We start from the raw sequence: 12618 nt of genomic DNA on the forward strand, positions 1-12618 counted from the left end.
ATTTGTCTTTTTGTTCGATTTTCAAATACTTTTTGCTTCAAGTGAAAGTTTGCAATGTTTTGATTCACCTGGTTTGGTTGTTTATCGAAGTCTATGCACAGTTTAATTCGAAAAATCTTCTACGTGTCTGTTCACACCCTATGATTCATACCATCGTGCTCCCAATCAGCAGGGGGCGATACTGCACTTTCGCTGAGTGACGCTGCCGCATGAAGAAGGTTGAACTGAGCGCGGGCTGTAGAGATGGCAGAGAGCGGAGGTAAAACGGAAAAGCTTATTTATGTTATTTTATCTGTAACTCTAGGATGTTAGAAAATATTTAGTACATTTTACATGTATATACATGTTATTGTCATAGTTTCATACGGCTAGTTCTTTAATATTTTGAGAAACAGCAGTAATTTAGCCCTTTGAAACTACGACAATGCTAACAGGCAATCTTTTGTATACGTTATATATGTATATAACTTGTGTCTGTGTGTGTGTGTGTGTGTGTGTGTGTGTGTGTGTGTGTGTGTGTGTGTCTGTTTGTCTGTGTGTCTGTCTGTCTGTCTGTCTGTGTGTGTGTCTGTCTGTCTGTGTGTGTGTCTGTCTGTGTGTCTGTCTGTCTGTGTGTGTGTCTGTTTGTCTGTGTGTCTGTCTGTCTGTCTGTGTGTGTGTCTGTCTGTCTGTGTGTCTGTCTGTCTGTGTGTCTGTCTGTCTGTGTGTCTGTCTGTGTGTGTGTCTGTCTGTGTGTGTGTCTGTCTGTGTGTGTGTCTGTCTGTGTGTCTGTCTGTCTGTGTGTGTGTCTGTCTGTGTGTCTGTTTGTCTGTGTGTCTGTCTGTCTGTCTGTGTGTGTGTCTGTCTGTCTGTGTGTCTGTCTGTGTGTGTGTGTCTGTCTGTGTGTGTGTCTGTCTGTGTGTGTGTCTGTCTGTGTGTGTGTCTGTCTGTGTGTCTGTCTGTCTGTGTGTGTGTGTCTGTCTGTGTGTCTGTTTGTCTGTGTGTCTGTCTGTCTGTCTGTGTGTGTGTCTGTCTGTCTGTGTGTGTGTCTGTCTGTGTGTCTGTCTGTCTGTGTGTCTGTCTGTGTGTGTGTCTGTCTGTGTGTGTGTCTGTCTGTGTGTGTGTCTGTCTGTGTGTGTGTCTGTCTGTGTGTCTGTCTGTCCGTCCGTCCTAAGTTTGGAAACATTACGATGTATAATGTTTTTTAAAGAAGTCTCTTATGTTCACCAAGGCTGCTTTTATTGAATCAAAAATACAAGAAAAAACGGTATATTGTGAAATATTATTAAAATTTTAAATAAATCATTTTAATAGACTTTAAACATAATTAATTTCTTTAATGCAAAGATAATAAAAGTATTAATGACGGCAAACTTTTGAACGGTAGTGTATATTGTTTACATCTTTTTTTCTTCTTTTTTTTACATAATATTATTATTCTTCAAAGAATCCTCAAAAAATTATCATAGGTTAAAAATAAAAAATTAAGCAGCACAACTGTTTCCAACATTGATAACAACTGAGTATTGAATCAGCATATTAGAATGATTTCTGACTGGAGTAATGGATGCTGATGAAAATTCAGCTTTGCATCACAGAAATAAATTATAAAGTATATTAAAATAGAGAACCATTATTTTAAATTGTAATAATATTTCACAATATTATTGATTTTTTTAATAAATGCAGCCTTGATGAGCAAAAGAAACTTCTTTCAAATAATAATGCTTCCAAACTTTTGACCGGTACTGTATATATATAAAAATGTATATATTCGTGGCCTTCAGTAACTAGTCTCTCTTATCACTGTAGTTTCAGTGGGATCTGAATCCCTCCAGCTGTATGAAGCACAGTTCTTCGGCTTCACCCCGGAGACCTGCACACTACGAGTTCGTGATGCCTTTCGAGACTCTCTTAATCACATATTGGTCGCAGTTGAGTCTGTGTTTGTGAAAAGATTGTGTCCAGGCCATGACCCGCCAGCAGAGCTCCGACTGACAGCTCGAGAGAGCACCCAAAAACTGCGACAGTTTTTACAGGAGCGCTTCGAAGTCATGTTTCAGCGCATGAAGGGGATGCTGATGGACCGCGTCCTCTCCGTTCCTCGAAACGTCCTCCTGCCCGATGACCAGCTGCACCAGAAGCACCCAGAAGGCAAAGCAGAGCTCACTAAACTGCAGGACTCCGTCGCGAAACTGCTGCAGGATTATGAAGCCGAGGTGTGCGCCAAGCAAGCGCTTCTCGCTGAGCTTGAGGAGCAGAAAGAAACGCAGAAACAGATAGATGAGGTGCTGAGATGGATCGAGGAACTGCGTCTTTCGTGGAGGCGAGAGGGAATGGGAAGTGTCCAAGACAGCATCCGACATATGATGGAGACTGTGGGCCAACTGCAGGACGTCGTAGGAAACATTAGAAAGCAAAATAAAGGACTGGATGAGGTTTGATGCTTTATATGTAACATTTGAACAAGAGTAACATGATCCATCCACCAGGGGGAGGCGGCGCACAATCTATTCGGGACAATAACATTAACATACATGTGTCATGATCAGTCAAGCTTCAAAGCAATACATTTGTAATCAGGCGATTTTCCTCAGACTTTTGAAATGCAGTCCATCTCTCCTTCCTCAAAGTCACTGGGTTTTCTCATTTACGATTCAGTGCCTTTGATGTTCAGTACAGTTAGATCTGCATTAGATTAACCCAAATGTCCCACAGGCCCAAACTGATGTGTCCAACAGCCTGGCTGGCTTTACACTTTACAGCAAGTTTTATGTTATGCTCTTCTTTGAGGATATATTTAAGGTCTTTCCCTTGATGTTCAGTGGAGAGAGATTTTAAGTTCATATTGGCTTGTACAGGACCTCATCGCCGCCACAGACCTAAAGTTTGTTCACAGTCTCAATCTTAAATACAGTACTTGGATTGAGTTACAAGTGTAAATTTGGACAGCAGACATTAGAAATAAATGTAATTGGCTAATATACTTGTTTTGGCCATGACTGTAAATAACAATAAAATGATTGTTGTGTTTATATTGTGATGCATTTTTTACACACAAATAAAAAAAATATACTGAAACACCATTTGTTTGTTTTTATTATAATGGAATACATACAGTATATATAAACGCAAGATAACTTTTAAATACATTATCTCAAAGAAATAGTTATCTAAAAAATTACAATTGTGTTATTATTTACACATCCTCATGTTGTGCCAAAATGTCAGAATTTAATATTTTATAGTGTCAGTATAATTCTCTTCATACCAATGATATTTTTAGTATTGAAAGACTATACATACATACATATCATTTTTATTTTCGTTTTTTTGTTGTTATTTTAGTGTATCAAGTTAAAACATTTAAGGATCTTTTAAATATTTTATTTCAATTAGCGTTTATTTAATTTAAAGTAACCATTTTTTTAAGGTTTTAGTTTAACTATAACAACCCTGCTTCATAGTTGTTTTCTCAGAATGTATATTAAATCCAAGTACATTTGGTATTGTTTATTTTTTAAAATATTTTATTAATAGTATTTTATTTATTTATACTTCTTTTTTCTATTACATTTAGAAAGTGAAAAAAAATCAGTGGATGACACATTTAAGTACACATCTGGGTAAGGCCATTTTTCATGTTTTAAGAATGGTTAAATCAAGATAAAGGTAGCCTTACTTAAGAATAAGATTTGTTGAGAGTGTTCACCTTATGATGTAAACCACTTCAACATCATTACACCCAATGCAAGATGCTATTCTCATGTAAAAAATGAATCATATCTGGATTTGCTGGAGGGCATGCACCTAAACAAGGGCTGGAGACAGACACAGTGGATTAGAGGAGGGAGACCCCCACAACCTGCCCGACTACGTCTGCCTCTTTCATCACTCATTAAAGACGTATCCAGACCAGCTGGGGCCATCCGCAGAAAAGTCATGCTTGATGGAGGCGTCACAATCCGGACAGCCTGCCCTCAATCCCCCCTGCCAAGTCAGATTAGCAGGGTCTACCAATAAAGACCCCTTATCTCCACACAACCACGCACTGAAAAGCTGGAGTCAGAAAGCCCTGCTTGAGCCTGAAGATACTGAGGTGATGAGTTATGAGAGAACAGCAGAGTGGAACCCAGCTAAATTTAATAAGGTTACAGCAGAGATCTCCTGATTAAGAGACAGATTGACTACATTCGCACGCAACGAAACCAACGAATGGTCTCTAATGTCACGGAACACTAGAAGATTGTATTTATGTTCACCTTGACCAGTATTATTAGAGAAGCTAATGTTGGTTTCAAGGCCACAAGCATATTTTTATGTATTTCAACATGCTTAAGTTCTAAAGATTTGAAAATGTAGCTATGCTACAAGCTACCACATTTTATATTTGTGTGTGTGTATATATATATATATATATTATCAGAGCCAATTTATTATGAATGAATCAGACGTTTCAGTGCTACAAGACTGACGGAGAACAGTTTAGCATGAATCATTTGGAATGATTCTTACCAATATGAGCTACATGAATGAATCTGACTCACCAATGCTAGGCCTACATATCTTTCATCAAAATTTCCCCTCCCTCTTGCAGCGACATCTCTTCTCTGATGACGTGTTCAGTGCTAGTGTGGGACAACCTGTCACTAACTATATGCTTCCATCCAAAGAATTTCAAGAAAATCAAGATTTTTTGATGCAATATTTTGCGCATAAGTTAAATTCAGATTTTTTTCCAAATCAAGATTTTTTTATGTGCGTCTAGGAATGTATTCGGTAAATGCGTTGTCATCGTTGTTTATGTGCATGTTTTCTTATTGGATAAAAAATGTATCCGACTCAAATATAAGTTTATGCGCATTTTTAGAATGTATGCACATCTTGCCATTTCTATCCAGCTATATATATATATATATATATTTTTTTTTTATCTCACAAAAGTGAGTACACCCCTCACATTTCAGCAAACATTTTAGTATAATCTTCTCAAGGGACAATACTATAGAAATTAAACTTCAAAAAAGGTATTAAATGAAAGAAAAAAAAGAAATGAAACTTGGATATATTTTAGAGTAGTCATGCTTGTAGCAGTATATATTTACTGTCCTCTGAAAATAACTCAACATACAGCCATTATTGTCAAAATAGCTGCCAACAAAGGTGAGGACACCCTACACTGTAAAAAAAATCCCGTTGTTTTTACGGAAAAAAACTGGCAGCTGTGGTTACCAGAACAATACTGTAAAAAACACATCAAACCGTAAACATACTTACGGAGTTACATGTAAATTTAACATTTTAAACATGTATATTTAACATTGGATTTCAGTAATATGATATAATGTTAATTTACCGACCTATTGAAGTATTAATATCTGTTTTGTACCATAGTATTACACTGACAAACCAACAATCTCAGCAGCAATGAGAGTCACATGATTAATCAAAGCTCATCAAAAGTCGTTCTTCCACAAGACCGTTTATATTAATATATAGAAGGTGCACAGTGTCATTCACACAGACATTAAACACCATCATGGTAACACACATGAAATTTTAAAAATACAATAAACATTAATTTAACAACATTAAATGTAATCTAAAACCCTAATGTACATACTGATTATAAAAAAACTAAGAAAACTATGACGAAACATAGTTATTTCAACAAAAATACATCAAATGTGAAGTGTCACGCAGGGAATTGTGGGAATGTCAATTCACGTTTTTTCACTGTAAATTATACAGTGACTTGTTCATTTTTACTTCCAAAATCTGTAAATTTAACGGTATTTTACAGTAAAATTGTACCATTAGATCTATCACAGTTATTTACCGTATATAGTACGGAAACTTTCTGTTAACCAATTAACAGTTTTTCACTGTAGCATTTTTACAGTCTTTTACTGTTAAAATCACAATAATTTTTTACAGTGTAAGTGAACATGTCAAAACTGTGTCCAAAGTGTCAATATTTTGTGTGAGCACCATTGTTATCTTGCATTGCCTTAATTCTCCTGGCCATGGAGTTCACCAGAGCTCCACAGGTTATTGCTGGGATCCTCTTCCACTCCTCCATAATGACATCACGGAGCTGCTAGATGTTAGACACATGGCGCTTCTCCACCTTCCGCTTGAGGACGCCCCACGGGTGTTCAATAGGGTTCAGGTCTGGAGAAATACTTGGCCACTCCATCACCTTCAGCTTCAGCTTCCTCAGCAAGACAGTTGTCATCTTGGTGGTGTGTTTGGGGAAGAGCTTCAGAAGAGACTTACTTCTGGGATGACGGCCATGCAAACTGACATGTTGCAGTGTGCGGTGTATGGTCTGAGCACTGACAAGCTGACCTTCCGCTTCTGCAACCTCTAAAGCAATGCTGGCAGCACTCATGCATTTAGTTTTTTGAAGCCAGCTTCTGCACCTGACGCACAGCATGAGGTCTCAGCTTCTTTGATTGACCCTTGCGAGGCCTGTTCCAAGTGGAACCCGTCTTGGAAAACCTCTGTATGACCCTAGCCTGCACTGTAACTCAGTTTCAGGGTGTTACCAATCTTCTTATAGCCTAGGCCATCTTTGTGGAGAGCAACAATTCTAATTCTCAAATCCTTAGAGAGTTCTTTGCCATGAGGTGCCATGTTGAACAGCCAGTATGAGAGAATTGTACTCAAGGCACAAATTTTAACTGCTCTAATACAAGATACAACAATTTGTATGGTCCTGTCCAGCAGACAGAAACATGAAAATGATGAATAGGACGAGTGGCTTTGCATGGTTAAATGACGTACTGCTATTACTTAGGGTGTCCTCACTTTTGTTGCCAGCTATTTTGGCTGTATGTTGAGTTATTTTCAGAGGACAGTAAATATATACTGCTTTACAAGAAGCAGATTGACTACTCTAATCTATATCCAAGTTTCATTTCTATAGTATTGTCCCTTGAGTAGATATACTAAAATGTTTGCTAAAATGTGAGGGGTGTACTCACTCACTTCACGTTCATGTGTTTTGAAGAAGGCGTGGCTTTGGAGACGCTCTGAAGGGAGGATGGGATTTTATGCTTTCAAAGCTAGCTTGCTATTGCCTCTCCGGATATTGTCTACCCTACCTTTATTAACATTTTCAGGAAAAATAAAATCCTCTCCAGGACAAAATAACCGGAACACAATGTAAGGGTTAAGATACACTGCTTTAAAAACAGCTGAACTACTGTCATGCTACTGAAAAATATAAAGTAACAGCATTGCTACATTTATCTAGTACATGCATCAAAACTTCCCTTTAATATGTCTGCAGGTCAACACATGCGCTTAATGTTGCCAGATGACCGTTAATTTAACTGTTGCCATCTGAAACTTAAATAACTTTAATTTACATAATGTGCCTATCTTCTGTGTTTCTATAATTTCAGTGATTAGCATAAAATAAAAGTTAGCCTCTGAAAAAAATAAAAATAATCTAACTTTAGAGGTCATTTCATTTTTCAAACTTAACTCCTAACAACATCAGAAAGCATTGCAGTGAACAATAAATAAAATATGCACTACTGCCTTGAGAATCCCCCATTACTCTCTGAAAGACTCTCCACCAGAGGCAAACATGCTTGAGCGTATGAAGTTCAAAGCTCTTTTTTTATCCTCTTGTGGTACAAATGGGGAAAGCGAAAAAAAGACTATTTCACTTCACTGAACTTGGTGAACACCAAATCTTCCCTCCTGGTTTATGCATAGAACTACCAGATCATTTGTGCAAGGATGTGTGAGATATAATCTATCTTAAAATTATAATTTTTTATTTTTTTTTTTGTAGGTAAAATTAGACTGTGAGAGACGTCAATACGGCCAAGTGACTCATGCGGGCAATCAATGAAAGCCCTGCTTGCAACAGCTAATCTACTCCTTGCACAGTCAGAATGAATCAATTCTGCATACAGATGATCCATTTTAAAGCCAGCTCAGGGTTTTCTTTAAAAAAAGGCTATTAAATAAATCTATATGTACTGATGCAATCATCTGCACATAGATGTATTTATTTATTTTATACCATTTAATTAATTCAGTAAATGGCTTCCTATGCAGCTAAACAAAGATATAAAACGCGACTACATGATGTTATTGATGTAGAAGTGCTCTTTTTGCATTCTCCTCAAGTGTTTTTGTTCAAATCTTTGATACAAACAGAGAACAGCCCACTTCTGTCCCTATTGCATTACATCACACCATCGGTGCAAGATATTTCTTTGCTTTGGGGATGTTTGAATCATCTGAGGCAGGGCCTCAAAGTTAGGTGAAACGAAACCTTATGGCACTATCGATTTCCTCAAGCTAAGTATCATACCTGAACTAAAAATAGTCCATCTCTCTGGCCAAACATCAAGGTTGCTTACTGAAGGTGTGTTTTTTTTAAATGTTCTGTTTTTTTAAATGTTCATAAACCAGGTTTTGGTTAAATACTTGAATGATGAACCAAGCTTTAGGTTGGCGGTGTTTGCTAAGGCAATCATGACTTTTGCTCATACTTGTAGGGATAGTTTACCCAAAAAATACAAATTCTTTCAGCTAAAACCCAATAGTGTTAACAAAGACAAAAAACATTTTCTGAAGCAACTATGCCACCTTAGCTCTACAAGTCTTTGATTGTCACTTATGTTGAATGGGATTTCTTATAAGCCTATCACTTGAGTCACTTCACATCGCAAGTATCTGTGGCAGGTGAGCTACCGAGCAGGTTTACCACGTCAGAAAAGCCAAATGGAAATAATTATGTGAGGAAAACGTCAACATATATTAGTTTACGAATGCATTTTGGTAAAAAAACTTTTGAGGTGAAAACATATTGTGCAAGGAACTGTGCGAAGAAAGATTTAAATACCAATAATATATGCCCCATAATTTGTGTGAAAAGGATTAATAGTTTGGTGTTTTACTGCCACTAGTGTTCATTTCAGCCCGAAACTGCAATGAATTGTACGGTGACCGGCAGGGGACATGTTCGGTTCACTTAGTTTTGTCGTGGCCACAACATATAAACTCGTGGGAATGTGACAATATGTTGTTGCCACGAGATATTCATTTTTGGGAACGTCATAAGTAGTGGGAACGTGATAATAAATTGTGGCCACGAGATCATTTTGTTGAGGTAACGACATCATTATGTCGTGGCCACGAGATCATATGTTGAGGGAACGATATATTTTTCTCGTGGACATGACTTCATATTTTGAGAGAACGACATCTATTTCTCGTGGCCACGAGTTATGTTGAGGGTACCACACCGGTCAATACTGTAACCATGTATAGGCTAATAACCATGTAATGCTGTCAATACTGTATACAGCAGTCGGAGATGGAGATGACTGATGAACTAACATTTTACTTTGAATTAGTAATGTCATATAAAGATATAGTGCGTTCTCTGGCATTAAGACATGGGTACGTTATAAGTGAAAGACACTTGAAGCGCATTCTTAAGTTGAATGGGCTTTTTTCGTCGGAAATTTGCTGGCTTGAATGAAATACTCGGGTCACTAAAAGTCCGGTTAAGGCAATTAACAAAAACAAATTATGAGAAACTTAAATGAACAAATAACAAAGTAAATTATGACCGGGGTAAAAGGAGGAGCCCGTGTCGCATGTGAAGATTCGGTTCCCATGAGAAAGGTAGCCATGAGAAAGGATGTCGTACCCTCAACATATGAAGTTGTGGCCACGAGAAACGGATGTCGTTCCCTCAACATAAGATCTCGTGCCCACGAGATATTATGACGTTCCCACGACTTAATATCATGTTCCCACAAGTTTATATGTTGTGGCCACGACAAAACTAAGTGAACCGAACATGTCCCCTCCCGGTGGAGATGTATGCATCTGTGCATGTATGCACCGTAGAACTGTATGCATAGATAGGGTTGTAGAGTTTTACAAAAATGCTAGGAGAGGCATGTTTTTCCAATGTGCCTGTCTTGCACAGTTTTTAGGATATAATAATAATAAAAAAAATTAAATAAGTAAATAAAAATGCTATTACAGTTGAAAAAAGGAGCAGGAAGAGACCAAAAAAATCATATGCTGCGTCCCAATTCACCTTCTTATACTATGACTCAAAGTATGTTCTGTTTTTGTGAAGAACTCTGTACTTGAGAGTGTGTAGCAGGTTGGAAGCACAGGTGGGTGCACCTTCAAGGCATTTCTTGTCTTGTCAAGAGCCAAAAGCTCCCCTGTTTTGCCTCTGACTCCAAGCGATTTCAAGAGACGTTCCAGCGAAGCCCCTGCACCCAACTTCTACCGGAATGTTAGTGCCCTCCACCCAGCTAACAGATTTGCATACCTTTCCCTTTTACGCTCGTAGGCAGCCTCCATTCCTTCTTCCCATGACACGGTCAGCTCTGCCAGGATGGCCAGCAGAAATGGACCAGAGCACGATGTCTGGCTGAAGCAAGGTTGTGGTGATCCTTTGAGGGAACTTCAACTGGCGTTCAAGATCGACACTCCTGTTCAGCTCCACTTCAGATGAGAGGAGGGACCTGGACCATGACCTTGTGCTGCTACTGTGGGCCATACCTCCTTGCCTGACAAACTGGATCAGCCGCTGTGGTGCTGCCAGACTAGCCTTGTTTGCCTCCAGCCTGCATACTGCATAGGCAAGCTTTGGGACATTCTACTTCATCATAATTGCGTCTTTAACGGACCGCTCTGTCGCTTAGTTACGTGCATCCTGTCAATCACCTTGTCACAGTTAAAATCCTCCATATTCAATTTAATTTAATTTCCTACTTTATCTGAGAGAAATGTAGCAGCATGTTGATCTGCTAGTCGTGGGTCTTATGCGGAGACTCTCATGTGTTTGCGTAATGATGCAATTAAAAGTTAATGACCACATGTATCTTTAGTTCACAAAGCTGTTACAGAATAAATGCAATATGGATAACACTGAATAAATATATCATCAGGTTATACTGATTACTAATCACTCAAACCCCTTTATCTAATGCTGTGTTCCAGACAGCTCGGAATTTGGATTTTTCTCACTTTGTTCTTGGAAATAATGGTGCGTTCAGGCCATGTTGAATTACCGCAATTATGTGATTTCAATTTGTAATAAGCATTCACATCCTCGTAGAGCTAATAATTACAGATTATAAATGGGAATTGTCTGAGAGCTCCTACTTGTACCACGTGACTGCTGTACCACCTGATTGCTGCAGATTCATTCAGACGTTGATAGTGGTGCTATAGAAAGGGATAATTCCCAGTCCGAGGACGTGAACAGCTCCGAATATAATAAAAAGTAGACCACCCGGGTATCTTTGGAATACTCCTTTCAACATATATGATTTGGAACACACTAATTTCTAATTTAGGACGGATAGTATGCAAATTAGGATGCAGCAATAGATAAAAGGTACTTTTGACTTGGGCTAACAACTAGCTAGCAAACCCTAAAAACTGCTAAAATCTACTCCGAACACCTTAGCAACAGCATTGTAATACCCTGGCATTGTGGAAGCTAATTTAGGTAAGCACCACTCATATATATATATTTCAATAACTGTTAAAAATCTGGAATGGTGGACATAAATCAAGCATTTTTATTTTATTTATTTTTTTACAGAGGATTTGGCATGATTTGCATTTTTTTTGCCTATCTGACTCAAATACATTTATTGTTGAACTGGAACAAAACATGATTTTCACAAGCCCAGTCCAAACCACCTTCATGGGTGGTTTAAAATCCTATTAAAATCAGATTTTTGTTAATGCATCTTAGTCTGAACGATCAGATCTGATTTCAAGTGTTTGTTTCATTTGTAGCACAGTGTCTTGTTATCCCAAGTTCACATCAGTCACAGCTCTTTTCACAGGTCCACATCTCTCACCTGACATGAGTTTTTATGCTGTTGTTCTCCCAAATATGATTAGATTTGGATACTGCCCTCATGACAAACAGAATCAATGGCAAAACATCCGTTGCTAAAGTCTCATGCATTGTGAACCTATTTGCCATTTGAATAGTCCATCAGATTTCAATGGGGAAAAAATCCCTTTAAACAAATCCTATTGAGAGATAGGCTGCATCCGAAATCACATACTTCCCTACAATATAGTAGGCAAAAACAGTATGTGACAAAAGAAGAATGTCCTAATTCACAGTACTCATAAAAGTGTAGGCAAAAAGTACCTGGATGACCTACTTTTTCCAGCGAGATTCTGAAATGTTTAATGCATAGGATGGACACTTTACTATCCATGAGGCCACGGGAGTGGATTTATGAATGACAGTGAAGCGACGTAACTGACGCTGGTAGGTCACATGATAATGACAACATGGCGAATGTAGTACGTCCAGATTAAATTCATGCTACACACATTCATAATATATAGAACATACTTTTTTAGCGCTCTTGAAGTAATTATTCAAAATAAGTATCTACTCAAGAGAGTATGCGATTTCGGACGCAGCCATAGTTTGTGTCATGAAGTTGTCAATACCCTTTAAACCTTGGGTGCCCAATCCTGTTCCTAGAGATCTACCTTCCTGCAGAGTTTAACTCCCACCCTGATCAAGCACATTTGAACCAGCTAATTAAGACACTTGATAATTCCAACAGGTGTGTTGGATCTGAACTCTGCAGGTAGGTA

General features: G+C 38.2%; 1 protein-coding gene across 1 annotated transcript; it reads left to right on the forward strand.

The window, feature by feature from the left end:
- The first annotated feature begins 157 nt into the window (after window positions 1-157).
- mis12 (MIS12 kinetochore complex component) lies at window positions 158-3052 on the forward strand. Its single transcript, XM_082171736.1, has 2 exons — window positions 158-259; window positions 1792-3052. Exons 1-2 carry the CDS (start codon window positions 244-246, stop codon window positions 2421-2423), a joined length of 648 nt encoding a protein of 215 aa, XP_082027862.1. The 5' UTR covers window positions 158-243; the 3' UTR covers window positions 2424-3052.
- Window positions 3053-12618: the final 9566 nt, after the last annotated feature.

Source organism: Leuciscus leuciscus (assembly GCF_965113295.1).
Source record: "Leuciscus leuciscus genome assembly, chromosome: 5".
In the NCBI taxonomy this organism is placed as follows: Eukaryota; Metazoa; Chordata; class Actinopteri; order Cypriniformes; family Leuciscidae; genus Leuciscus; species Leuciscus leuciscus.